The sequence below is a fragment of the Triturus cristatus genome, chromosome 4_1, assembly GCF_964204655.1.
Source record: "Triturus cristatus chromosome 4_1, aTriCri1.1, whole genome shotgun sequence".
Lineage (NCBI taxonomy): Eukaryota > Metazoa > Chordata > Amphibia > Caudata > Salamandridae > Triturus > Triturus cristatus.
In genome coordinates, this window is record NC_140585.1 from 1017509810 (window position 1) to 1017534912 (window position 25103).

The 25103-nt window shown below is 44.3% G+C and overlaps 1 protein-coding gene across 1 annotated transcript in view; it reads right to left on the reverse strand.

Moving 5' to 3' along the window:
- RELN (reelin) overlaps window positions 1-25103 on the reverse strand; it is a 1440257-nt gene that overhangs the window by 242328 nt on the left and 1172826 nt on the right. The window contains exon 37 of the mRNA XM_085653954.1: window positions 3279-3363. Within this exon, the coding sequence (XP_085510080.1) occupies window positions 3279-3363 (85 nt within the window). The remainder of the gene's footprint in view (window positions 1-3278; window positions 3364-25103) is intronic.

Below are 25103 nucleotides of genomic sequence, written 5' to 3' on the forward strand. Positions count from 1 at the left end.
CTTTCTTCTATGGTATGAATAGGAAAAGGTGATTTGCTGTGTATATAAAATAAAGTGTTTCTGCAGGCAACCATAGTTGTCCTGAACTAACTTTTTTATATTTAGTAACATAATGAATTTAGGCAAGGGAGGGACTAGGAGGTAATGCTTCAATGACTTACTGTTAATGTCATTACTTTGGGTCCTTCTGCCTCACTTCAATTCATTACTTTTCATGGCTCTCACCCCCTACATTCCAGGCGAACTGGTTTTGGTTGCGTCTTTTGGCCTGGTATCAACAGGACGAATGGGGTGGGGGGGGGGGCACTTCTATTTATATTGGTGAGTGGTAATTGGTGTCTACGGAGTCAGGCTTGCCCTGTAACGTAATGATTTGAAGAGAGGAAGAAGGACTCAGAGTAAAGCAATTACTGGTAAATAGTTGAGGCCCAGGAGATTCTCTGGGTTTAATTAATAAATCCTGTTAATTCTGCATCCAAAGCGTAATCAAGAGTCGCAGCATTGGTAAATCCAGGAGTGCAGGATTAACACACCCACTCCAGGGCATTCATAATGTGTCCCATAAACCAATAGATGAACTGAAACCTACGAGTGTGTTACTTTTCCAGTGGCATAGGGGAGTGCTCGCTTGTGTCTGCTGCACTCAAGTGAGAGAGACACCACTGAGTAGAGGGCTGTGTAACTGAACAAGAGCAATCACACGGGGGCAAGTTAAATCACCAAAACTCCTACAGACTTTCTGCGTCCCTTGTTAACTTTTATTCGAGGAGTTGTTTCCCAAAATGATTCTCTGAGTTTTGTCATGTACAATTTTTCTCCAGTAATAAATACCTGGTGGAATTTGTTTGAAAAACCCCACATTTAGATTTAGAGCACCTTTAAACACGGGAAAACACACAAACATACTGTGTTCTCCCCCATTGTGAGACACGTAAATCAGACTTGTGTGTTTAACAATACCTAGTAAATGCCCCACCCAACAGTATCATATTTACTGAGTGCTATATTTCCACGAATAATAGCTGGCACATCACTATGAGGCCAATAATCCTGAAATGTATCAAATTCTTTTTATTAGTGACCTGCTTTTCAATATTTACATACTACTGTGAAACAAATACTTGGGCGTTGTGTTCTCATATTTTTTCTTTTTTATGCACCGAAACAACGGTTGAGGCTAGTGTTGTTGATGAAAATAACCAGACCTTGGGCCCAACCCAGAGATTTTTCAGGGTGGCTGAAAGAATGTTGCAAGTCACACCTACTCACAGCAATATCTAAGCGAATGAAGGCCAAGGTTCTTGTCTGGCATCCGCCATGTTGAGAGAATGGAAGCAGGCTCAGTCCTACTCAGGTTGTCTGCCTGACGTGCTTTGTGAAATCTGTTGGTCAGGTGTGAGATCAGCGATTTCACAAAGAGAGACCAAGCTACCTTTCCCTATCTCCCAGATTCAAGCCACGCTGGTCAGTAGAGGTAAAAATGTATTTACCGCCATAAAGGATAGAGATCAAGGCAAAGAGTGTGATGATATCAAACGACAGAGCAACTGTCCTTCCTTCCTTACCGAAGCAGCATAGGCGTTAGCGTTACTGGTACCATTGTTGGCAATGAGAATGACTGACATTTATGAAGTATCCAGTCCCACCTTTAGCTGATTTCGTTGACACTGGTGACCGGGGGTGGAAGCGGACTCTGCATGTGAAACTATTTGGCACTTGCAGGCTGGTCTGCCATGGAGGCTGCACATAGAACATTTGATTGTTTCATATATTGCGAACAGGAGAAATAGCAAGGTCATTTAGCTGTGCATCTATTTATACCGAGCAATGAACATGAGGGTGCAAGCAGTGATGCAACAAGAATCGCACTTGCAGGGGAATAGATGAACTCTTACTTGACCCTTAAAAATGATCACCTCCTATCATTCCATTTTGATACCTTTGAACTCACTTTTTCATTATACCTCCAAATTCACTGTCATAAACAAATGCATCAAGGCAAAAGCCCTCAAACACATCAAAAGCCAATGAAACCACTATGATTCTGAGAACTGTGCACCATTAGTTCAACCAACAGAAATTGACTCAACATGCTATCGTCAGACTGGAAGCACCAATTTGCAATGCCTTGCATACAGACTTTCCATACAACCTCCCATTCTCACATTTATGCAACCGATCGCGCCCTGGGCCTGGGCAATAATGATTTATGGAGATCCGAGTAAGCAGATCTTAGAATTTTGCAATCAACGTTTCTCATAGACAGCAACCAGTTATATCAATTCACAGTAGAGACAATAGAATGGGTGCAAACCCCGATACATAGCTACCTTCATCTGAACTAAGCGCAAAGCAGCTGCTACTATACCTTTGTCCTATTACAACATGCCAAGGTCTACTGCCCCTATTTGTGCAAAAAAAAGAAAATGAAACCAAAGCTTTTGCAATTGATGCTAAAAACTGCTTTGCGCATCTCTAGGTGCCTCAACAAGGAACAGACAGAAGGGATTACACCTGGCTAATATAGGTCTATTCCTATGAATTCTACCACAATGTTGTGGGTAAATTCCTATCTGCGAGCAGCTACAAGATCAGCCGCCATTTACACCGTTGATGCTGCAGGGTCTGGGGCTCTCCGAGTCGCTTATTCGAAGAGTTTGGCTTCCACCCACTATTTACAGATGCACCTATACCACGCCCACTTTATAAAAGGGCCAAACAGCCTTTTATAAGAAATGTGGAAACAGTTCAAAACGTAAAGCTAAAGCAAATCTTTTACCATTTGTAAAAAAAAAGGTCCAGTTTGTATGATTAATTGCATCTCCTGGTTGTGTTTAATCATAGGGGTTACCCTAAGGCGGATAATTCACATTGCCTTATTACTAAAGAGAACCCAAGTGACAGTGCATTATTCATTTCTTCAACAGACTCCCTCCGATGCTTGTGTGCTTAAGAGAATGACGGATTATGACAGATGTCCCACCAGGCTCAAAGCCTCGCTTTTGGATGTTGATTAATTGATCACTTTCCTCCTTGTGGAAGTCAGCAAATGGCGGGCTCTCAATACCTGCTAATAACCCGGGCCCAGTTCACGGAGGGATGCTCTTCGTCTCGCAGTTATCACATGGGTTAAATAAGCCAGATGCCTTGATAAGCTGTATTAATGACTGATCTCATGTTTCGTGCCACCGGCGCCCATTCTAATTAGGCATTCACTAATGACCACTTACAGTATGCTAGCTGAGCAATGTTAGAAATGTGCCTCGGCGGGAACTCACCTCTTGCGAAAAACTTAAAGGAGAACTGGAGGTAGACGATGTGGGTGCAGTCTAGGTCTCTGGAAACCAGCATACGTAGACCTTCCTGGAAGGGCATACAACAGACAGCTCATTTAGGAACACCACACTTTGTAGATTATTACAGTTTTTGCATTATACAAGTGCTTTAGTTATCACAGTTCTTGGTTAATCATGTTTTGTTTGGTCATCACAGTATTTTGGTTAGCACGGTGTTTAGGTTATTTAGGTACATTGCTTTTGCTATTTTTTAAAAATATTTTATAAAGTGCTGCATGTCGCCTGTGGCCACTTCACAGCCCTATTCAGTTCAAACTGAATGTCGTTCATGATTGCGGTGAAGCAGGAGTCGGAGCCCTGGGCCACATGTACGATGCATTTTACCGGTGGCACGTTTGCAACTGGTAAAATGTATTTCCAAACGTACCAACCCTTTTTTGCGAGTCGGTAACCTATTACCTACTCGCTGAATAGGGTTTGCGAGTTGCTATTAGGAAAGAACATGCCAAGGACGTCCCTTCCTAATAACAAGCTGTACTGGTATATAAGAATGTTTTGAGACCAAGATTGCGGTCGCAAAGCATTCACAGTTTACCGCCAATTTTAAATTGGTGGTAAGCCATTTGGAAATGGGAATCCTGTTTTCCTTTAAGAAAACAAGCTGCATTTTTTTTCACAGCTGCCTTATTTAAAAAGCAATCACATGGTGGTCTGTTGACCCCAGCAGCCCACCATCTCTGTGAGTACCGGCCATTCCCAATAGGTCTCAAGTTGCGACCTTCCTCATGAATACTAATGAGGCAGGTCCCTTGCAACCCAATTGGGAATTGCAAACAGTGTCTGAGACACTGTTGTACAGCAGGTTTTGTGACTCGCAAACCATGATGGTTGTACATCTGCCCCCCTTTATGATATTTCTCGCTTGCGGCCATCAATTATGAGGTCTATTTGAATGTTTGTGTGAACAGTTCCACTTTGAAAAGTTTCCTGAAATGCTGATGGCTAGGTTCTGCCCTCAAAATCAGGTCAACAGCGTTTCACAGTGTGTGGCCTTGTTGGCCAATTTAATCGGATGTTACTGACTAGAGATTTGTAATTGGAATGCAGTTGGAACTAGATTTTCACATGTACCCCACACAGTCTTACCAGTATGCTCTGTGAACCATAATAGGAACTTTTTTCACAGACCACCAATGAAGAGAGCTCAAATTGTCTCATGCTTTCAATATTTTAGAGATAGTCTGGGCGCATTATTCTGTAATCGTTGCCTCTTTTCAATCAGTTTCTTTGGAAGGACTTGCGTACTACATTATAAGAGTCCAACTCTGCCATTACCAGGGATCTTATCAGTTCTTCAGTGTTGGTGCAATAGACTATGGTAATGATCTGCAGATCAGAAATGATCTGCCGTACCCCCAGATTTGTTGCGTGTTGGATATCTTTAAAGACTTGACTTTTTCCAAGGTGTTTGGGCCTATAGCATTTTTCCTCTTCACCAAACTCACGCAAACCTGTGAGTTTCTGCATCATCGATGTGCACATCATTGTTTCACTGTAGCCTAAAGGAAAAGCCAGGCTTGCCTTGTAACATTGTTAATGAAACAACAATATACATAAGGGAAATATAGTGCAATGAAATTATAGATTTCCGTAATATTAAGCTAAAATATAATTGTGTTTGCATCAAAAAAGATGGTTTCTGTCTCAGACTTATATAAGCATTGCCGAGGAACGAGAAGGCCAGGGAGAGGTATCAAGGGGCTTGAGAAGTACGTTGACTAGAGGGATTGCCTAATACCCAAAGAGATGGAGTTTGTGGCACCTGAGGTCACTATCAAGAGCCGGGAAGCTATGCTTGTTGACTGTGTGGGATCTACACCTTGACTATATCAGTCGTCCATGGAGTATGACGCACTACTTTTCTCTTGTAATTTTATCAATTCTGATGTCATTTGACTTGTCTTTAATGCACCTGGTGCTTGAGGTAACACACTATTTGTGCAATACAAACAATACACAAACAGTGTTCTTGCTAATGAACGTTGTAAGATGCCGTGCATGCACAGGAGCTGCTCGAAGCTCAAGGGGGTGCTGAGTATGATCACTGGTACCTGCTACCCAGGACAGGAGTTGTGAGAAAAAGATAATTATGCTGTTGAACTTAGAAATTGCCCGTGTCAGTCGCACCGCCCTGGGACACTATACGACCTGTTTTTGGTTTAACACTACATTGTGTCTGTGTTTTTCAAGTCCTCTGAGGATGAACATCTGGTTAGTGCTTACTCAGCGAGTCTGAGCCGCACACTGGAAAGGCCACTTAGTGTGTGTGACTTTGTGTGTGTTGCAGAGACACTGATTTGGATGCTTTACTTCATGGCTGGCAATGATGAGGTCTCGGAGCAATATTCCTTAGATGGGGGATTGCACCTTCCGCAGCGTTGGATCTTCCCAATATGTTGTGGTAGATAATGCCCCAGTGCTGCAGTGCTTGAATGCAGTTTACTGAAGACTGGTGGAGTTTGTGTCGAGGATTTACAGGAACTTTACTACTTTAGGGTCAGCTATAATCTTTACTAGCTGATAGCTGCAGAGGTGCAACATCTCCTGTCAGTCATGGCTCCTAGTATGTAATTCATATTTACATCATGTTTTTCCTGGAATTCGACTGATTTTTGAATTCTGAAGAACTGTGGTAGATTGTCTGCTGAACAATGGGGGCCTGCTAAACAGTTCCAAGCTGAGAGGGGCCGTTCCAATATACGGACAAAAATTCAATTGGAATATTTAAATTTTTGGGTAGGTTGTCAATAGTGTAAATAGAACAGGCTAGCTTAAAGTCAACCGACATGCAGGCCTACAAATAAACCTTTCCCCACTCACATATACAGCAACATATGCAACATGAGCTAAAAAACAGCTCATACTTTAATGTCACAAGTGAACACTAACTCTGCCTCTGAATTTTAAATGCAAGATCTTATACTGCATAAGTGAGCTGCAACTGTGAATAGAAAAGTTAGGCCCAGCTGTATAGTGTTTCAATCTGAAATGAAAGCGGTGTACATACATTTAAAAAACAATGACATGACATTGGGAGCTATGTCATAAATGAGTGGCAGCAGCCAGCTGCAACCTCTCAGGTGCATGCAGTTTTGCTAATACCTATTTTTGCTAACCCCAGCTTGGAAACGCGTAAAACACAATTCTCACAGCGTATAGTTAATAAAGAAAACTTGTAATCCTAGTTACATGGTTTCTTATTATTTCATTATATATACTGCTATGGTGACTTTTATGAAGTTGTCATATGTCTGCCACGTGCCTCTCAAACCTCCTTTAATTGGAAGGGAGGTGTCCAACTGACACTGACAAAGGACTCTGAGCTCTTCCTGTCACTTCGACCAGTGATTGGGGACACATGGCACTTGTTTCTTTTAAAGGGGGTGTGGGGTGACACAGGGTAGCCTTTCATGGTGACAGCAGATGTGCTCAAGAAGGGTGACATGTTTCTTTGGCTGTCTGGCGCTGGAGAGGACTGGCTATGGGAGGAGTTTAGAGACAGAGCAAGAGAGAGAGAGACCTCAAAGAGACTTATACCCACGATTTTGGATCCCAGTGGCACAAATAACCCTGAGGAACCTTTTACTGTAATGCACCCAGGTGAGGCAGGAGGTTCCAGGGTAGTGTAAGTGTATCTTACATATTGGCAACAATCATAGCTCTGTGATTGTCTCTGTATCCTGGAAGAATTCTCCCCTGCTTGGTGAAAAACCTTGGAGAGCTGTCTCCAGCTTTTATTTGAATCTTTGGAATGGGACAAATTGTACTGATGGATAACAGCCTCTTGCTGACCTCTCTGGTCTGTGTCTGTCCCGGATGAGCATGGCAGTTGTTTGTAACTTCTCTCTTAACTGGCAGTGCGTGGGCATTCATAGGTAGAGAGGAAGCTGAGTATACCTGGAAGAAAATCAGCAAACAAATGGCAAGTGGACATTTGGCTGTGGACCTAAATGGAAGTAGATAAAATCATTTTCCATTTGAACTGATGGCCTGGTGTCTATTGAGCCTTTCCTCAAATTCTGGAAACTTTTAGAGCAACAGGAAAGAGTTGTATAACTTTTGAGAATAATTGTGAGATTTTTGCTGTTACGTTTGAAGCGCCAATGAGACCACAAAAACAAGGCAGCTGACCTCATGAAACCATGCCAGTCTACAGCTTCCAGTCCTGCTGATCATTTCCAATTTTTAGAAAACTTTCAAAGTCCAAAGGTAAAACTTTTTCCAGTTCAGAACCAATGGTCTGTGTGTCTGATCTTGCGGCATTGCGGGTTAGCCTCGGGGGATACCTTGATCCTGGTCAACTGCACCTCACTTACTTGCATTGGATTATTTTGTTACTATAGTTTTCTAGGGAAGGGTTCTTGGGTTTTTTATACCTACTGATCCCAAAGTCCTTTATTCATTGTTCTGATGTCATTTCAATAATTACATTAATTCTTTTGACGAAAATGGCACCAGAATTTTAACTAATTTATTTCTTACCTGTAATGTTGTTTTTAATGATGTGGCCGATGTACCACGTGTTATGAACAGGATGAAGTTTATATGGCTTAGTAGTTTCCTACAGGCATATGTTTTTGAACAGTCACTTCACCCATTTTAGATAGCATTTTATCTCCCCATTGCTCAGGCATAGCTGCACTTTATTGTTGGAGCCTTTCCAATAGCACAGCTTCCGCCACCTCAGTCTAGGTTCAATTTTGATGGAAAAGCAATAGGCAGGCGCTCAGGCATAAATGCACTTTGCTCTAGGGATCTTCCTAATTGCATGTTTTTTTCTGCTACCTGTCACTTCTGCCACTCTGATAGTCCACTTACTCGGGCCGGGGGACTGGTAAGCAGGACTTCAAGTAAGAAGTGTAGCCTGAGCATGGAAGGCAGGGTAACTAGAATTTATTTTGTCCAGGCTGTGCTACCTGATTTCGCAACACAGCTCTGTCTGGGATCCCCTCGCTCAGGCATTTAGAAAGCCAACTTAATTGGTCAAGGAATCTCTGGGAACTACTATCAATGCTATATATCTGGAGTTTACTAGGCTCACGAGTTCCCTGTAGACATCTGTTCAACATCATGTACCTCACTTTAAGCCCAGTATTTGCATTTTACAAAGCATTTTATCTCCCCAGTGTTTAGGTACAATTGCACTTTATCCTTGGTGACTTCCAATAGTATGGTCTTTGTCAACTTTCCTAGGTTTAATTTTAATGGAAACGCAATGGGCGGACGTTTAGGCACAATTGCATTTTAGTTCTAGGGTCCCCCCAATTGCAAGATTTCTGCAGTGACCTGCCACTTCTGCCACAATTTTGCGTCCCAAGAATATGTAGTGTGCTTGTGTTGTCTCCTTTAAAAAATTTATCGAGTGTAAGGCTCATTTGGATCTTATTTTAACAGGGAAAATGCTGGCCATGTATTGTTTTAAATGCTTGCACTTGATTGGTTGGGTTTTAGCCCTGTAAGGTATCAGGAGCAGCTCGTCTCAGTTAAAAGAGGCTGGGGAAGTGGAGGGGGTTGGGGAGGTAGTGGAATGGGGGATGTCGGAGACAAATAGAAAAAAAATAAAAACAAACTTACCAGCCGCCCTTCAGCATCGCATCGCGCTCTTTTGCTTCTCTCTCCTGCAGGCAGGCACATGCTCCCAGTCTGCCCTGCGACCAATCCTAAAGCTGCTCTCAGCAATGAAAGCAGATTCAGGATTGGCCTGAGCGCCGATGATTTGCACTCCAGGACAGACTGTTAGCCTGTTTCATGTCCCACGCTGAAATAACATGCGGACACGAGTTGGAGTTACACACTTCTTTATTTCTTGAACTCTTGCCCCGACTGGCGCCCTTCGCCTCGCTCCTCCCTTCCGCTTCCTGCCATGCCTGACTCGGAAGTCACAGACAGGGTCAGGCATGGGTACACGACATATCCCCCCTTTTTGATTTGTCAACTGTCCCATTGTCCTTCTTAGAGTTCCTCTAAGAGTCGAGTCGGGCTCCGGATAATTCTCTGTGGCCGACGAGAGAGACGCATCTCTCTCACTTCGCTCGTGTCAGTCATGCAATGATGTTCTTCTTGATTATCCGTTTCTGGGCTCGATATGTCCGTGTCCTAGTCCGCTTCATCTTCTCGAGCGTATGCCGCTGGATCACACTTCTTGAAGTGCAACACATTTCTTGTGGTCCTCTTGGTTCCAGAGGCAGCTGTGATCATAGTCCCTCTTTTCTTCATTACTCGGAGCGGGTGGGCATAATAGCGGCTGTCAGCTTTGGTTTTCCGCTCTTGCCTCACCAGTACCCAGTCTCCTTCTCGGATGTCAGACACTTTGGCATGTCGACGGTTGTCAGCATATTCCTTCACTTTTGCTTTCTTGGTCTTGTCGAGATTCACCAGTGTCTCGTGGTCCGAGGTTGGGAGTTTGGACTGTGTGACTGCTTCTGAAGTCAGTATCCTGGTGCACTGACTTCTTCCGAGCATTAGGGTGGCAGCACATCTGTTGGTGGTGCTGTGTGGTGTGGTCCTGTATGCTCGCAATACTTCATTGAGTGCTGGTTGGATGTCATGTTGAGTCAGTTCAGCTTGTTGTATCTTTTTCCTTAGGGTGGCCATAAAACGTTCGACCATGCCATTGGCTTGGGGACACAAGGGAGTGGTTTTCCGGTGTTTGAAATTCAGATGGTTTGCAAATTCCGTGAACTTATGCCCGTTGAAGGGTGGCCCATTGTCTGTCTTCACTACCTTGGGTATGCCCCATGCTGCCAACACTTCGTCAATGACAGGTAAGATGACGGATGCTTTTGTGGATGAAATTTGGTGCGCATTGGGTAATCAGGTATATTCGTCCATGATGAAAATGACATATTTTCTGGATTTCAGCGGGCCGAAGAAGTCAACAGCTACTTGCTGCCACACACTGTCTGGGAGGTCAGACATCTGCAGTGGGGCGTGCGGTTCTTCTCACCCTACTAGTTGACATTGTGGGCAGTCTTGAAGTGTGGTCGAGGGACGGAAACCAGACCCTTTCTCGCAGTGCTTTCTTCGTGGCCACTTCGCCTCTGTGACCTTCGTGTGCTAGATTGACAGTCCCTTGTCTTAGTTGGTGAGGGATGACAATCCTTCTGTCTCTCAACAGTAACCTGTCTGCACTGATCGTGAGATCATCCTTGACATGTCTAAAGGATGAGAGTTCTTGCCTATTAATGGCGACATTGGTTTGCGGATCCCCCAAGTGTCTCCAGGAAGCTGTGCGGATACGTTGCATGACGTCTTGAAGTGTGGCGTAGTTGGAGGTGGCCTCTATAATGGCTTCCAGTGGGACAGCAGGTGGTTGTGTTTGATCAATGCCAAAATGAAGGTATTCTTCGGCTAGCGAGTCGTGTGTCTGCTACAGCGCTTGGTGATGGCGTGATATGTAGTCCGCCGGATTCTTCGCCTTCCCCGGTTTGTGAATGTTGGTGTACGTGTAGTCTTGCAGGCAGATCCTCCACCTCTCCATCCTTGGAGGCATCTTCGCTCGAGGGTTGCCGAATATGGTGATTAGGGCCTGATGATCGGTAATGAGCGTGAAGTGTTTCCCATATACGAACAGATGGAAGTGCTCACATGCCCACACAACCCCCAGACTTACCTTATAAGGCTGTGAGTATGCTTTTTCCGTGTCAGTGAGGCTGCAGCTGGCATAGGCCACAATGTGATACTGATCTCTCTCATCATCATACTGAGCTAGAATGGCACCAAGTCCGATGGGGCTGGCGTCGACTGTAATCTCCGTCTTTCTTCTGGGGTTGGAGTATGCCAGATGGACGGCAGAGCTCACAGCCCTTTTGATCTTATTGAAAGCATGCTCGCAGGCACTGGACCAGTGGAAGCTTTGGCCTTGTCTCGTGAGTTCTCGCAGTGGGTAACTGATGGCCGCATAGTCCTTAATGTATCGGGCGCAATAACTGGCCATGCCCAGGAAAGATCGAATGTCGCTGACATTGTGAGGTTGCGGAGTGTCGGCCAGTGCTGAGACTTTTTCAGGATCAGGTCTCATGCCGTCTTCGGAGAAGATGTGACCTTAGAACTTGAGAGTTGACTTGTGGAATTCACATTTGTCTCGGTTGAGTGTGAGGCTGGCATTGAAAATGGCATGACACACGCGATCTAGGGCTTTGTCATGGTCTTTGCGTGTTGCGCCAAATACGAGGATGTCGTCACTGTAGTTGAAGGAGTTCGGGATGTGGTGGATCACTCGCCGACTGCCTCTTGAAAGATCTCCGCCGCTGAAGAGATACCAAAATTGAGGCGCTTGTATCTGAAGAGCACCTGGTGGGTGGTAAATGTGGTGATGTATCTAGATTTTTCATGGACTTCGAGCTGGTGGTACCCTTTATTGAGATCCAGTTTCGAGAAAACTGTCGCTCCATTCAAACGAGTGATCATGTCACTGATGTGAGGTCCTGGATGCCTCTCTCGTTCGATGGCTGTATTCGGGGCTCGCATGTCCATACACAGGCACACTTTGTTCTCATGTCCTCCTTTTGGTACAACTACTACTGGTGACACCCATGGAGTAGGTCCAGTTGACCTTTTTATGATGTCCGCTCTCAGCAGGTCTTGGAGTTTGTCATCAACTGCTTGTTGGAGATGGAATGGTACTTTCCTATGATGCTGAGCCACCGGCGTTACTTGCTCATTGATGTGTCGTTTGACTTTGACGTGGGCTAGTTTTCCTAGGTCCGAGAATAGTTTCGGGAACTTGTTTATAATGTCTGGCGAGTCGTCAACTTTCAATAGAATCTCTACCAGCTTCAGGCGTTCTGCTGTAGGTAAGCTGAGAAGGCAGTCATCAGGTTCAGGGTCTTCTATTACGTGAATTTGAGCCTGAATTGTTCTGTCCTTGTAGGTCAATGATGTGGGGAATCGTCCCAAGCACGGCAGTGGTTCTTTGGACATCCACGTGTAGACGCGCACTGCGGGTGGTCATAACTTTGGCTTCGGGCACATCCTCTCATATTCAGTTGTGCAGATGTAGTTGAGCGATGCTCCCATGTCTAGGACAAACTTGGCGGAATGATTCCCCATTTGAATATGTAACCGGGGGTATTTCTTTAACCGGTTCGGGTCGGCCACCATGCACACATATTCATCACTGTCTTGCGACATGGGAGTGAGGGCGGACGATTCTCTTGATGTTGATCGTCGGGATCGATATGAAGTTTGTGTCTGGGTACTGGATCTGGATGAGCTTGTTGAGCGGTCCCTTCTTCCTTGCACTGCCCTCACATGATGGTGCCGTCCAATACTTCACTTGGTCGGTCCTGCTTCTTTACGACGGGTTTGGCACATTGCCTCAAAATGATTGTCCCTTCCGCATCGATTACATTGTTGTCTCATGGCTGGGCAGGGGCCTGTGTGAGGGTAGTCCAGGCCACAGTGATAACATTGTGGTGGTTGTTTGTGGGTGTTGCCGCTTCTGGGTCTACCACGGGACGAGCTCATGGACTTTCCAGGTCTCCATTGATCCGGCCGACATCTTTCTTCTGTCTGAGATTGTATTCGGAAGGCTTGTTCTCATTTCTCTATTTAGCTGGCTTCCATCTTTTTTGCGTGCTCCTCTGCTTGATCGTTTATTCATGTGAATTCCTCGGTGTCGTCGAGTGAGTAGTGTTTCTTTAACAGCCGACGTCGTAGTGACTCTGATTGGCACCCTTCAATGATTCGTAGATGAAGCGCATCTTCGGTGTTAAAATGGTCAAATTTGCATTATCGTGCTAGACGCTTCAGTCAAGAAATAAAGTCGCCCATGGACTCGTCTCGTTCTTGAGACGCAAGGTTGAACGTGTAGCGTTCGTAATCCAAGTTGCGCTTGTGAAGGAATTTTCTGTTTAAGGCTTCTCTCACGTCCGTTTACGATGCGGCATTTGCTGGAGGTAGTTCTTTGATAATCTGTCCGATGTCTTTACCCACCAGGTTCCGTAATGCTATGAGTTGATGGTCAGGGTCACTGACTTGTGAGCCCTTCATGAAGTCTTCAAAGTCTTCTATCCAGTTCTTCCACTTGGGACCCATGCTATTTCCAGAGGTCAGTATTAGGAGTTCGGGGGGATGCAGGAATGATAACCCCATTAATATGGGTCCGTGTGGCATAGCTTGGGCTGGACCTGGCAGTGTGTTTTGTGTGGAGTCAGGCTGAGTGGTCATAATGAGGTATTGTTGGCTTCACTGCTCGCTCTGGCAGCCCACAGCAGCATCTATGAGACTTCAAAGTATGTTTTTGGCGGGCCCAGGGGTGCTTTCTGTTCTTTGCCTGACTTAAAGATGGCCGCCGGGCTGATGGCAATGCTTCCTTATGAGGTGTGCATGACTTCAAGATGGCCGCCAAATGCAACCTCTATATACCGGCTTTAATGACTGGGGAATCACTGTTCTTACCCCAATGCTGTGCACTGTTCATTCGGTTGCAGTTTCAGGGGTTTACTTCACAGGGCGCTCTCGTTATGGGCCGGATTGTGAGCCGATCTGCCTCGCGCACTCACTTTGATGATGACGCGCTTGGGCTTGCAGCTGCAACAGCCCTCGGGCAGCGTTCTCTTCACATGTGGTTCCGAGGGGTGTCCTCGCATCCCACCCTCGTCGCCGGGTTTCGTGTCCACCGCTGAAATAACATGCGGACACGAGTTGGAGTTACACACTTCTTTATTTCTTGAACTCTTGCCCCGACTGGCACCCTTTGTCTCGCTCCTCCCTTCCGCTTCCTGCCATGCCTGACTCGGAAGTCACAGACAGGGTCAGGCATTGCGACACAACATCCTGTGTCTGCTCTCTCCAACCCCAGCAATGCAGCTGGAGTTGGAGACAGCTTCACTGCAACGATAATAAAATGTGTTTAAGCCCATTTTATTTTTCACATTTTTGAAAGTGCTATAGTGGAGAAGCCGCCGCTGTAAAATATATATATATATATATATAACGGTGTATACGGTAATGACCATCCAGGGCACCCACCACACTATCGTTGGGGGCCGCAGGGGAGCCACAAGACCCCTTAGACCCCAGCATGCTCCCCGCATCCAGCAGGAGCCATCATTGCTCCTGCCTCCAGGGAGCAGCTAATAATGCTACTCCCTGTGGGTGGGAGCAATATTTTCATCTGCTTCCCTCCCCGCTTCAGTGTGGGCAAAGAAACAGTTGAAAAGTCCACTCCCAGCGGGTGGGAGCATTTTTCAAGCTCCCACCCTCTGGGAACGGACTTGGTGTTTGCTCCCGCTTAGCAGGAGATTTGAAATTGCTCCCACCAAGCGCGAGCAGACACAGGTTTCCCTGCCCGTGCCAGTGCAGGCAGATAAACCGCTATGCCCCAGGGTTGGGCACACCAGGACATAGCCTGAGCTGGCCCTGGGGAAAGGAGACCCCGGGATGGAAATCGGCTGAGGAGGGGGGGGGCCTCGTGCCCTTTTTTGAAATAGAGTCAGTTCCCAGGGGATGGGGTCTCTGGGGCTGAAATCAGCCCGAGGAGGGGGGGGGCGAGTGCCCCCTCCCCTCTTTGAAATATGATCACTGGCAACAGGGTTTTTCAAAACATCACATAGGAAGAAAGAACAGCCATCAAAGAGCTAACCAACAACACCAGCCTGGTAATAAAGCCAGCTGATAAAGGAGGTGCTATTGTAATAAAATCAGCTGACCAATATGACCATGAATGCACATGCCTCCTCCAAGACCAACGAAATTACGAGTTCTTGGATCAAGATACAACATAAAAAATAAAGGTACAGATAACAAGTATGGTGGAAGAAGCCCTGGCTCACAGATAGATATCGAAAAAAGAAGGTGATTTTCTGATCAAAGATTCACAGTTTCCAAAATACATAAGGACCTGAAGAACCCACCAGGACGCCCAATAGTGTCAGGAATAGGATCCATCTTAGAACCAGTCTCAAAATCTGCAGATGCCTACCTACGACCAATGGTGCAAAAAACCTCCACATACCTGAAAGACACTAAAGATGTCCTGATTCTTCTTGAGGACATGCCTTTTGATCCCGAGCACCAACTACTGATTAGTTGCGATGTGGAGAGTCTGTACACCAGCCTTCCTCATAACGAGACTTTGACCATCATTGAGGAGGTGCTCTTCGACACAGACTGAGACTATCAAACACCACGAAATGTCATCATGGAATGCTGTAGCTTGGCCCTAATAGATAACCTTTTTGAGTACAATAAGACTCAGTACCTCCAAAAGCACGAGACCAGCTTGGGGAGCACCTTTGCCCCCAGCATAGCTGGTCTTATGTTCACCATCTGGAGAGACACAAGATTCTGTATACTGACAACACGTTCCGTAACCACATAAATATATGGAAACGGTATATTGATGATATACTAATCATCTGGGATGGAGATGAAATTACAGCCAGATGCTTCATTACATGGCTAAATTACCAAGATACAAAGAATTAGTCTTCCTCAACTTAAATATATATTCAAAAGAAGGAAAACTCGTAACTACGACACACTTCAAATCCACTTCTAAAAATTGCCTGTTGTTATATCAGAGATTCCACCCAAGACACCTTCGGGACAATCTCCAATATGGCCAATTTTTACGCCTAAGGAGGAATTGTACAGAAATCACTGACTTTAAACATCAGTTGGAAGATCTGAAAAAGAAACTGGAAAAAAGACAGTATCCAAGAAAGGTGATAGATCAGGCCTACAAAAGAGCATGGAACAACTGTAGGGATAGTCTGCCAGAATCTTCCCTTCCAAAACAAGATGGCAAACGTACCATTTGTATAAAAACATTCAATACAAACGCTAATAAGATAACCAAGATTGTCAACAAACATTGGCGTATCTTAAACAGTAGCGGAATGAATCTCCCAAAACCAATCTTCTCCCATAGAAGAGGAAAAAGTATCAGAGACATGGTCGTACATACAAGACCACGTGACAGTGAACACACAGGCCAACCGACATCACTGTCCCAAATCACAGGAGACCACCCCTGTGGCATGTGCAAAGCATGCCGATTAACTAAAAAGAGCCGAAAAATAATTTTCCGGGACTGTACTAAGTGGGAACAACGGAAGTTCACAACATGTAACAGCAAGAACGTTGTGTACATGATTACCTATCCCTGCTTAATGGAGTATGTAGGCATGACCACACACCCGGTGAAGACCAGGATAGGAGAGCACAAGAGTAATATCAAGTGCAAGAAAAGTACCACAAAAATGGCCTCACATTTTTTAGAAAAAGGACACACACCCGAAGAAATCACATGGATAGTGATAGAACAGGTTACTAACGACAGATATCTCTTTGAGAAGGAACAAAGGTGGATGTTCCGTTTAAAAACATGTGACACCGAACGGAACAATGAGATTCCATGGGGCCAACTGTAAAACATTTTTTGTTTACTCTTAAAGTGGAGCTATAAAGAACAATCGGAACATGCTTGTAAAACATTTTTTTGTTTACTCTTACAGTGGAGCTATTAAGAACAATCGGAACATGCCACTAAGTTCAGGTCGCACGTATATTATAATATCAATTATGATTGTTATAAATATGGAGTGTACCATCCTGGGTGATCAGGAATAGAGAAGAAATGTTTTTTCTGGTACCGGGCACCGGACATTACCAGTGGCTTCTTTGTGAAAGATAGCGCTCCAAGTAGTTCTTTCACGACATACTATTATGCAAATTAAATTGCACGAAACCACATAACCCCCCTTTTTTCTAAATATCCATGTATTTTTCTGTGTCTGTGTTATTATTGGACATAAACAAAAATGTAGTACCTTTGCACGTTTATACAGGGAGTGTGGCACGTTTTATGAATATTACAAACATGTTACAGACGGCCATATTTGTTTTGAGTGACACTTCAGTGTTCAGCTATACGCGTAACGGCAAGCGTATAGGAAGTGTGTTTCCTCTTGGAATGAGAATCGCACACGCACAAAGGCCATTTTGTGAAAAACAGCGCTCTAGTTATATCTCGAAACAATTATAGTATATCCATCAAGGTAACATTTAATATTATCAATGCTCTGCACCAATACGATGATTTAGCCTAAAAATTCTCTTTTCAGAAGCTATTTTAGGTATAATCGGGCCGATAGTGCATAAATGCGTTTTCACAGGAAGTGAACTTTTTGTAACACCGAGAGCAGCACAATACAGGCGGCCATTTTGGAAGACTTATACATTCTAGCGGTCAATGTCGCATTTAGCGGGCTTTCAATTGCAGGCAATACAAATAGAAGCTCTGAACGCAGCCTTGATGATGTGAGTAAGACCAGGGCGGGTCTTTAAACATAGCCTCCTCACGGCCTGTTGACTAACAACTACGTGACCTAAAACTAATACTATACCATATTATTTACCGTTCCTCCACGCAGTGTTTGACTACAGGCACCCTCCCCTCCCGTGACAGCTCATGAAGCACTAGAGTCTCTCAAATAATGTATGTATTATCCATACCGCATGGAGAATTACGTAAGATGAGTGTAAAATGCCTTCACAAACACTAGGCATTTTGTGTGTGTTATGTACATATATGTGTGTGTGTGTTTTTCAGTGCTTTTAATAGTGTGTCAAAACAACGTGATAAGTGACTTTAAACCACCATTGGGCAGCACAGCACCCACTTTAAAAGTATAAGTGGGGTGTAAATTGATCAAATTGAGAAAAATATATCACGGTGGTATTTACTGCCAACTACCTTGTTCCACATGATGGTGATATGTTTTAAATAATGCATTACTGTATAATTTTCTCAATTTTTTTCAGGTCCTAATAGATACCAAATAGGTATGTTTTTTTTGCATGCTTAAATTGAGCATGTTTTGTGGCTGAACATAATTAGGCACATATAATACATATAAATAATAGGTGAGTGAAGTAGGGCTCACGCATGGTCCTGAAGAGAAAGCCAGGGGGATGGCTTTTGAAACATGTTGACCGGGTAGGAGGTAACTCATAATAGTAGACTACCTACATCTCCCAATTTTTAACGTTTCCAGCTATGGGAGTGAATAACGTTTGTTTTTTCTAATAGCCAGGTAACTTTTAACATTGCACCACTAACTTTCCCTGACCCTACCACTCCTATCTCTGCACTACACATAGCCTTTTTTTCACTTTATTAAGTGCTCCCACATCTCTGTATGTAGCAGCACGCCCCACCCCGTAGAGGGACGGGAAGACCCCCATGATGAAGCATGACACTAAGGGATTCTTAGTGTGTGAGGGGTATTTTTAAAGACACATAGCGTCTCCCATGACAATTTCTTCGGTTACACACAATTATCCCACCATCTTCATTATAGATTTTCAACACAAGGAAGGTTATATTGAAAAGTGGTAGAATCTGTTTGTTTAATTAAAGTCTGGATAGGACGACGATTCTACTCTCACACCTCTTCACTCCCCCTTTTTGATTTTTTGCTTCACACCAGAACATAGCCTGAGCTGACCTCAGGGAAAGGAGACCCTGGGCGGAAATCGGCTGAGGAGGGGGCCTTGTGCCCTTTTTTTAAACAGAGTCAGATCCCAGGGGATGGGGTCTCTGGGGCTGAAATCAGCCCAAGGAGGGGGGCCGCGTGCCCCCTCCTCTCTTTGAAATATGGTCGGGCCCCAAGGGCCGGGATTCCAGGAGTCAAAATTGGCCCTGGGATGGGTGGACGTGGGCCCCACTTTGAAATACGACTGGGACACGGGGGATAGGGGCCAAGTGGCCGAAATCAGCCCTGGGACTGGGCCACGTGCCCCTTCTCCCTTTCCCCTTTAAAGTATGGCTGGGCCCCGCAGAATGGGGACCCCGGGTTGGAATTCAGCCCAGGGAGGGGGGCTGTGTGCTCCCCTTCCCCCTTTGAAATACAACTAGGCTTGTTTTTTTTAATATTGCCGTAGAGATGCAGATTCACCTCAAGTTTGTTGTAAAATTCCCTCTGGAACTCCACTACCATGCTTGGGGGGTTAGTGTATTCCTACCCTGCCTCGTTGTGTCTTTTTTAAAAAGTTATTTTTAGTACTCAGGACCGAATCCAGAGTCTTAACATGGCTGTCACTACTTCCTGGTTGAAGTAGTGGAAGCCAATCAGATCTTAGTTTGGGCTCTGTTGGGATCCGCGGAGCATACGTGCCCCTAGATATACAAAGTTTTTGAGCATTAATTGCTCAAACACTACTGAATGGATTTACACCAAAACACAAAAAGCACACTTTCTGCACGCAGATCTAGCTTTCTGCCAAATTTGGTGTAAAGTCGTTCAGCTGCTTAGGCTGTTGCTGTGTCTAAATTTCCTATGGGAAAATCAATGGGGAAAACGTGTTTTGGTACCCCTCTTTTTTTCTTGGACCCCGCTTCACAGATCACCCCGAAACATTCCATGTGCAAACTAGATAAAAAAAAACGTTTTGTGGAGATTTGTCAAACCGCGCCAAACACAAAAAATGCATTTCCTATGGAAACACAATCCTAACTATAACTAGCCAGTGGCAACTGCCACTGGGTAATTGTAATTGGATTTATATAGCGCTTACTACCCCTGATGAGGCATCAAAGCGCTTTTTGGCAAGTAGCATGCTATTCGGGAACCCAAAAAGGATTAGTGGTGGATAAGCATAGGGAAATGCTTTTAGGGTGAATAATGAGTAAACAGAGAGATGGATGAGGAGGGAAGAGTCTCTAGAAAAGGATTAGGGAAATCAAAGTAGTAAAATGATGTTTGGGATGCATCAAAGAAGGGATACATGAGGGAAGAATTTAGGAAGAGTTGTTTGGGAGATCATAGTAGTAAAATGAGGCTTGGGGTGAGCCAAGGATGGATAGAGGAGGGACAAGTCTAGAAAGGGTTAATTTGGAGATCGTAGTAGTAGAATGAGGTTTGGGATGAGTCAGAGAATGGAGATAGAGGATATATTGAGAGAGTTAGAAGGTGAGGACGCGTAGTGTATTGGAGAGAGTCAAAGGTGGTTTCTTTTTTTTCTACAGTAGGAGTAAAGTATATAAAGATACATAACTACATAGAAAAGGTATACATGTATAAGAAAGATAATATATTGAGATTTAAAGTTATATTATATAAACTCAGACTTTCAAGTGGCTGTATTTGAAGCTAATTTATTTGTGACGCCACTTGGTAGTTGTAGTTAGGTCAGTTGTTCCATAAGAAAAGCGTTTTTTTTGTGTTGCTAATAACGTTGCCACTATTTGACGAATATATACGACACTGTCTCAAGAGGTGTTATCTTTTGAATAGTTTGTGCATGGAAAGGTTCGGGGAGATCCGTCAAGTGGAAGCCAAGAAAAAAGGGGGGTCCCAAAACACAAAATCTTTATGCATTTTCTGTAGACTTCTTTAAGAAGGGCTACTGCAAGAACTGCTGAATACATTTACACCAAATTTGTCAGGAAGCTAGATCTTGGCCGGCAGATTATGTTTTTTTTTTGGTGTGAATCCCTTCAGTTGCTTTTGAGAAATTAAGGTTAAAAAATATTTGAATATCTTGACGGTTGGGTTTCTGTAAGGCTCGCAAAAGTCCAACAAGAGAAAAAATTGAACCTTGTGATTGGTCGAGAGGCCTGTTCTTCCTGCCTGTGAGCCTTCTCAATCCTGCGGGAGCGAGAGACTCCCATGAGTCCTGTGGGAGTGAGAGCTCTGGTTTGGCTGGCTGTTGGAGGTTGAGAACTGAAATGGCCACCATTACTGTTTACTGTGAAAAATTACAGGTGTTGTGGAAACAAAGTAAAAAAGCTATATAGGGGGTAGGGGAAAGGCATCTTCAGGCACATGCATTAACGTAGACTTGTGCGATTCCTTAATTGCGATTATTAAGGAATCGCAATTAAGGAATTGCAAAAGCCTATGCATGTAGGAATCGCTATAAAAATAGCGATTCCTACACATTCCTTAATTGCGAGTCGCAAATTGCGAGTCGCAATTAAGGAATGCCGTCCCATTCATTCTTATAGGCCTCCAGGCCCATAGGAATGAATTGGAAATTGCATGAGCAATTTGCGAGTACCAGTTGGTACTCGCAAATTGCTCATGCAATTTCAAGGGTGCAAGGGTGTCAAAATGACACCCTATTGCACCCCTGAAATTGAGCTGTGCACATATGTTGCACACACACATGCTCTAAGGGCATGTGTGTGCGCAACATGAAACTTTGAAAAATGCACAAAAGTGCTTTTTTCAAAGTTTTTGCAAATTACCATGAAGTCCAACTTCATGGTAATTTGCCCCCCCTATTAGCGAAATCGCTAATTTTTTTACTTTAATGCATTGCATTTAAGGAATCTCAATTTGGGATTCCTTAAATGCAATCGCAAATTAAGTAATCGCAATTTAGAGATTCCTTAAATTGCGATTTTTGCATTTGGGATGATGCATCCCAAATGCAAAAATACCAGTCACAAAGGGGCAGATTCTGAGAATCTGCCCGTTTGCGACCGGTTTTTCCTTTGATGCATGTGCCTGCTTGTCCCCCTTGATGTTGACAGGAGGCCTGTAGTCATAACAACTGTGATGGAAATAAATGTATGTTGTTTTTAAAAAGTGTTGTGGTCTCGCGATACTCTTGCGGGATCGTGAAAAGTAAAAAGAAGTAGGTGAATTTTCAGTACACTTTACTAGGAGAAAGGCATCCTGTCTTCCTAATTATTGTGAGGACGTTTGTAAGGCATAAGTAGTTTGATGAATAAATTATAAACTCTTCTTTTTAACAACATGTTGCAATCTTGCGGGACTCTTGCAGGATTGTGAAAAGTAGAAAGAAGTTGGCGATCCCTGAATGTTGGATGCAGTCCGGTATGCACACTAGTCACTATAGAAAGCAGTGTTATTGGAAATGGTAGTTGTCCCTTCCTAAACCATACTATGCAGTTCTGTCATCTAAAAGAGAGTGTATAGGTCAGTCGCTCCCCATACTCTACAATGCACATCTGTCATTCAAGGGAGAGATCTCATTAGGGAGGTTCAGTCTCTCCACACACACTACTATGCACATGCATCATATGAAACAGAGGTCTCAATGAAGAGGCCAGACCCTTCCCACGCCCTAGTACGGACACCCATCATCCAGGAGAGTAGTCTCAGCCTAGAGGCCAGTCCTCCCCACACCCTACTATGCCCACCCGCCATCTGAGACATAGGTCTCAGCAAAGAGGCCCAGTCCCCCCTCCCCACAACCTACTATGTACACCTGTTACATTGTGGAGAGGTCTAAGTGGCAAAGCCAGTCTCTCCCAACTCCCTACTATGCACACCCATCATCCAAGAGAGAGGTCTCAGTGGAGGGCCCAGTCCCTCCACACACCCTACTACACACACCCGTCATTTGAGATAGAGATCTTAGTGGAGAGGCCACACCCTCCCCAAACACTACTGCGCGCACCCATCATCCAAGAGAGAGGTCTTATCGGAGAGAATAGACCGTCCCCACACACTACTAGGCATGCTTATCACCCTGTGGAGGATTGTTAGTGGAGAGGTTAGAATCTCCCTACACCCTACTAAAACTGAAAACTGTCAGCAGAGAGGCCAATCTCTCCATACACCCTCCTATGCACACCCATTTGCCTTAGGACTCTTTGCACTTTACATCTGCTAGCAGTGCTAAAGTGCTTGTGGTAACTCCTCTAAACTGGTAAAATTGCCTTATACCTAATTGGCATATTTAATGTACTTATAAGCCCCTTGTAGAGTGATATACCATATGACCAGGGCCTGCAAATTAAAGGCTACAAGTGGGCCTGTAGTACATAATGTGTCACCCACTTCAGTAGCCCCTTAAAACATGTCCCAGGCCTGCCATTGCACCCTGAATGCAGTTTTAAACTGCCAATACGATCTGGCAAAATACCCCCCATGCCAAGCCTTAAACTCCCCTTTTATTACATATAAGTCACCCCTAAGGTAGGCCCTTAGTAATCCAGTGCATTGTAATTAAAAGGTTGGACATGTACTTTTAGTTTTTTACCTGTCCTGGTAGTGATAAACTCCTAAATTTGTTTTCACAACTGTGAGGCCTTCCTGTCCCATAGGATAACATTGGGTTGCCTTATTACGTTTAATAAGTGATAACGTTTGATTGGTAACAGGTAAGACTTTATTGTTTGGTATCTATGACATTGTAATTAAAAATTCTGTTTAACAGTAAAGTTGGATTTTAAATTACAATTTTGAAAATGCCACTTTTAGAAAGTTGTGTTTCCCTGCCTTTCACCATGTGGTGCTTACACCCTGTCCTAGGGCACATGACTGGGTGTAGTTGGCAGTTAGACTTTGTGAATTCCTCCCAGACATTCACACAATAAAGGGATTAGGTGTGCCTGAATGGGTCATCTGTTGGCAGGTTGGGGGCGGAGCTGTGCAGAGTACCACTTGCAACTGAATTGGCTGTGCTCTACCTCACTCAAAAGGCATGTCACAATTGCATTTTCTCTGCGGCCAGCCTGGAGCCAGGGCAGGGAAGTCAGGAAATTCCTAGCACTTCAAAGAGAATCCTCTAGAAATGTCTCCTACTTCAAAGAAGGCGCCAGGTATAAAAATACGAACCCTCAGACTGACTCTTCATTTCACTTTCTGTACCTGCGGAATGACTCTCAAAGGACTGCCTGTTGGTGTGGCTGTCTGTGTACCCCAGAAGACTGCTTTGCTGCACCTGGAAGGACTGCAAGGACTGCTTTGCCGCCTGGAACCTGCCTTGAACCGTCAGATTTCTGTCCTGCTGCATGAGCCCTGTTTCATCACTTGAACCCAGGACAACCAGAATGACTCCATGGGCTAGTTTTGAGGCCTCCTGTCCAGAGCCACAAGGACATAACAGGCTCCTGCTATAGTCCTCACCCCCCAAGTGGCACCCCTCCAGTCCTGGACCCTTGGCTGTGGTGCTAAAGGTGCCCAAATAGCCAAAATAAAAACTTGGTACTTAAAAAAAGTTTGATTAAAAACTGCTCCGGGAACTGAGAGAAAACCGGTTAATTGTGTTTTATTGATCTTGCACATGTTTGTAGGTACGCAAACCATGGATTTGAAGCCATGGTCCACTTTATCAGTAACAAAAAGAATGATGCCCTGGGTAAGGCTGTGTAATGTTTCTGGAGGAAGGAATATCAAGTTAGTGGTGGACTAGATATATATATATATATGTTATGGTGGGTGAAAGATGTACAAAGGTTTGCTCAGCATAGTGATAAATCAGTGTTTTCATTAATTGAGCAGTATGTAACTTAATATTTTGGTTACTTTTCTTTTTGTAGGAGAAATATGGAAAACAGAGATTTTCAAAAAGAAAAGTACCAAGTAACAAATTATATGGAGGAGAAAAACGAAACTTTTTCGTTTTTGAAGAAGCAGGAAACAATACCTTTGTGGAAAATCTGAAAAACACCTGATATTTATGTTCCTGTGAAGTTTATCCTGGGAGGTGTAGTTGTTTCACAACAAGAAATAATTTGCTGACAGAGAAAAACACAGTCTTCTTTGGTATCAGCCTCACTGGATAGTACTGAGGCAGTTGTGTATACCCAGGTGGAAAAGATGCATACCCTTCTGAAGTGTTGTCTATTTCAAAACAGCAAGCCATCAGAGCACTGGCAAGTGGTGGCGGCCGCCACAAACAAAGGGTGGTGGCCAGTTGGAGGTAACAGGGGAGGGGTCGCAGGGGGGTGTTGGTAATAATATATATATATATATATATATAAAAAAAGAACTTACCTGAAGCCACTGGTCGCTTCCCTCGTCACGCCTCCTCTCC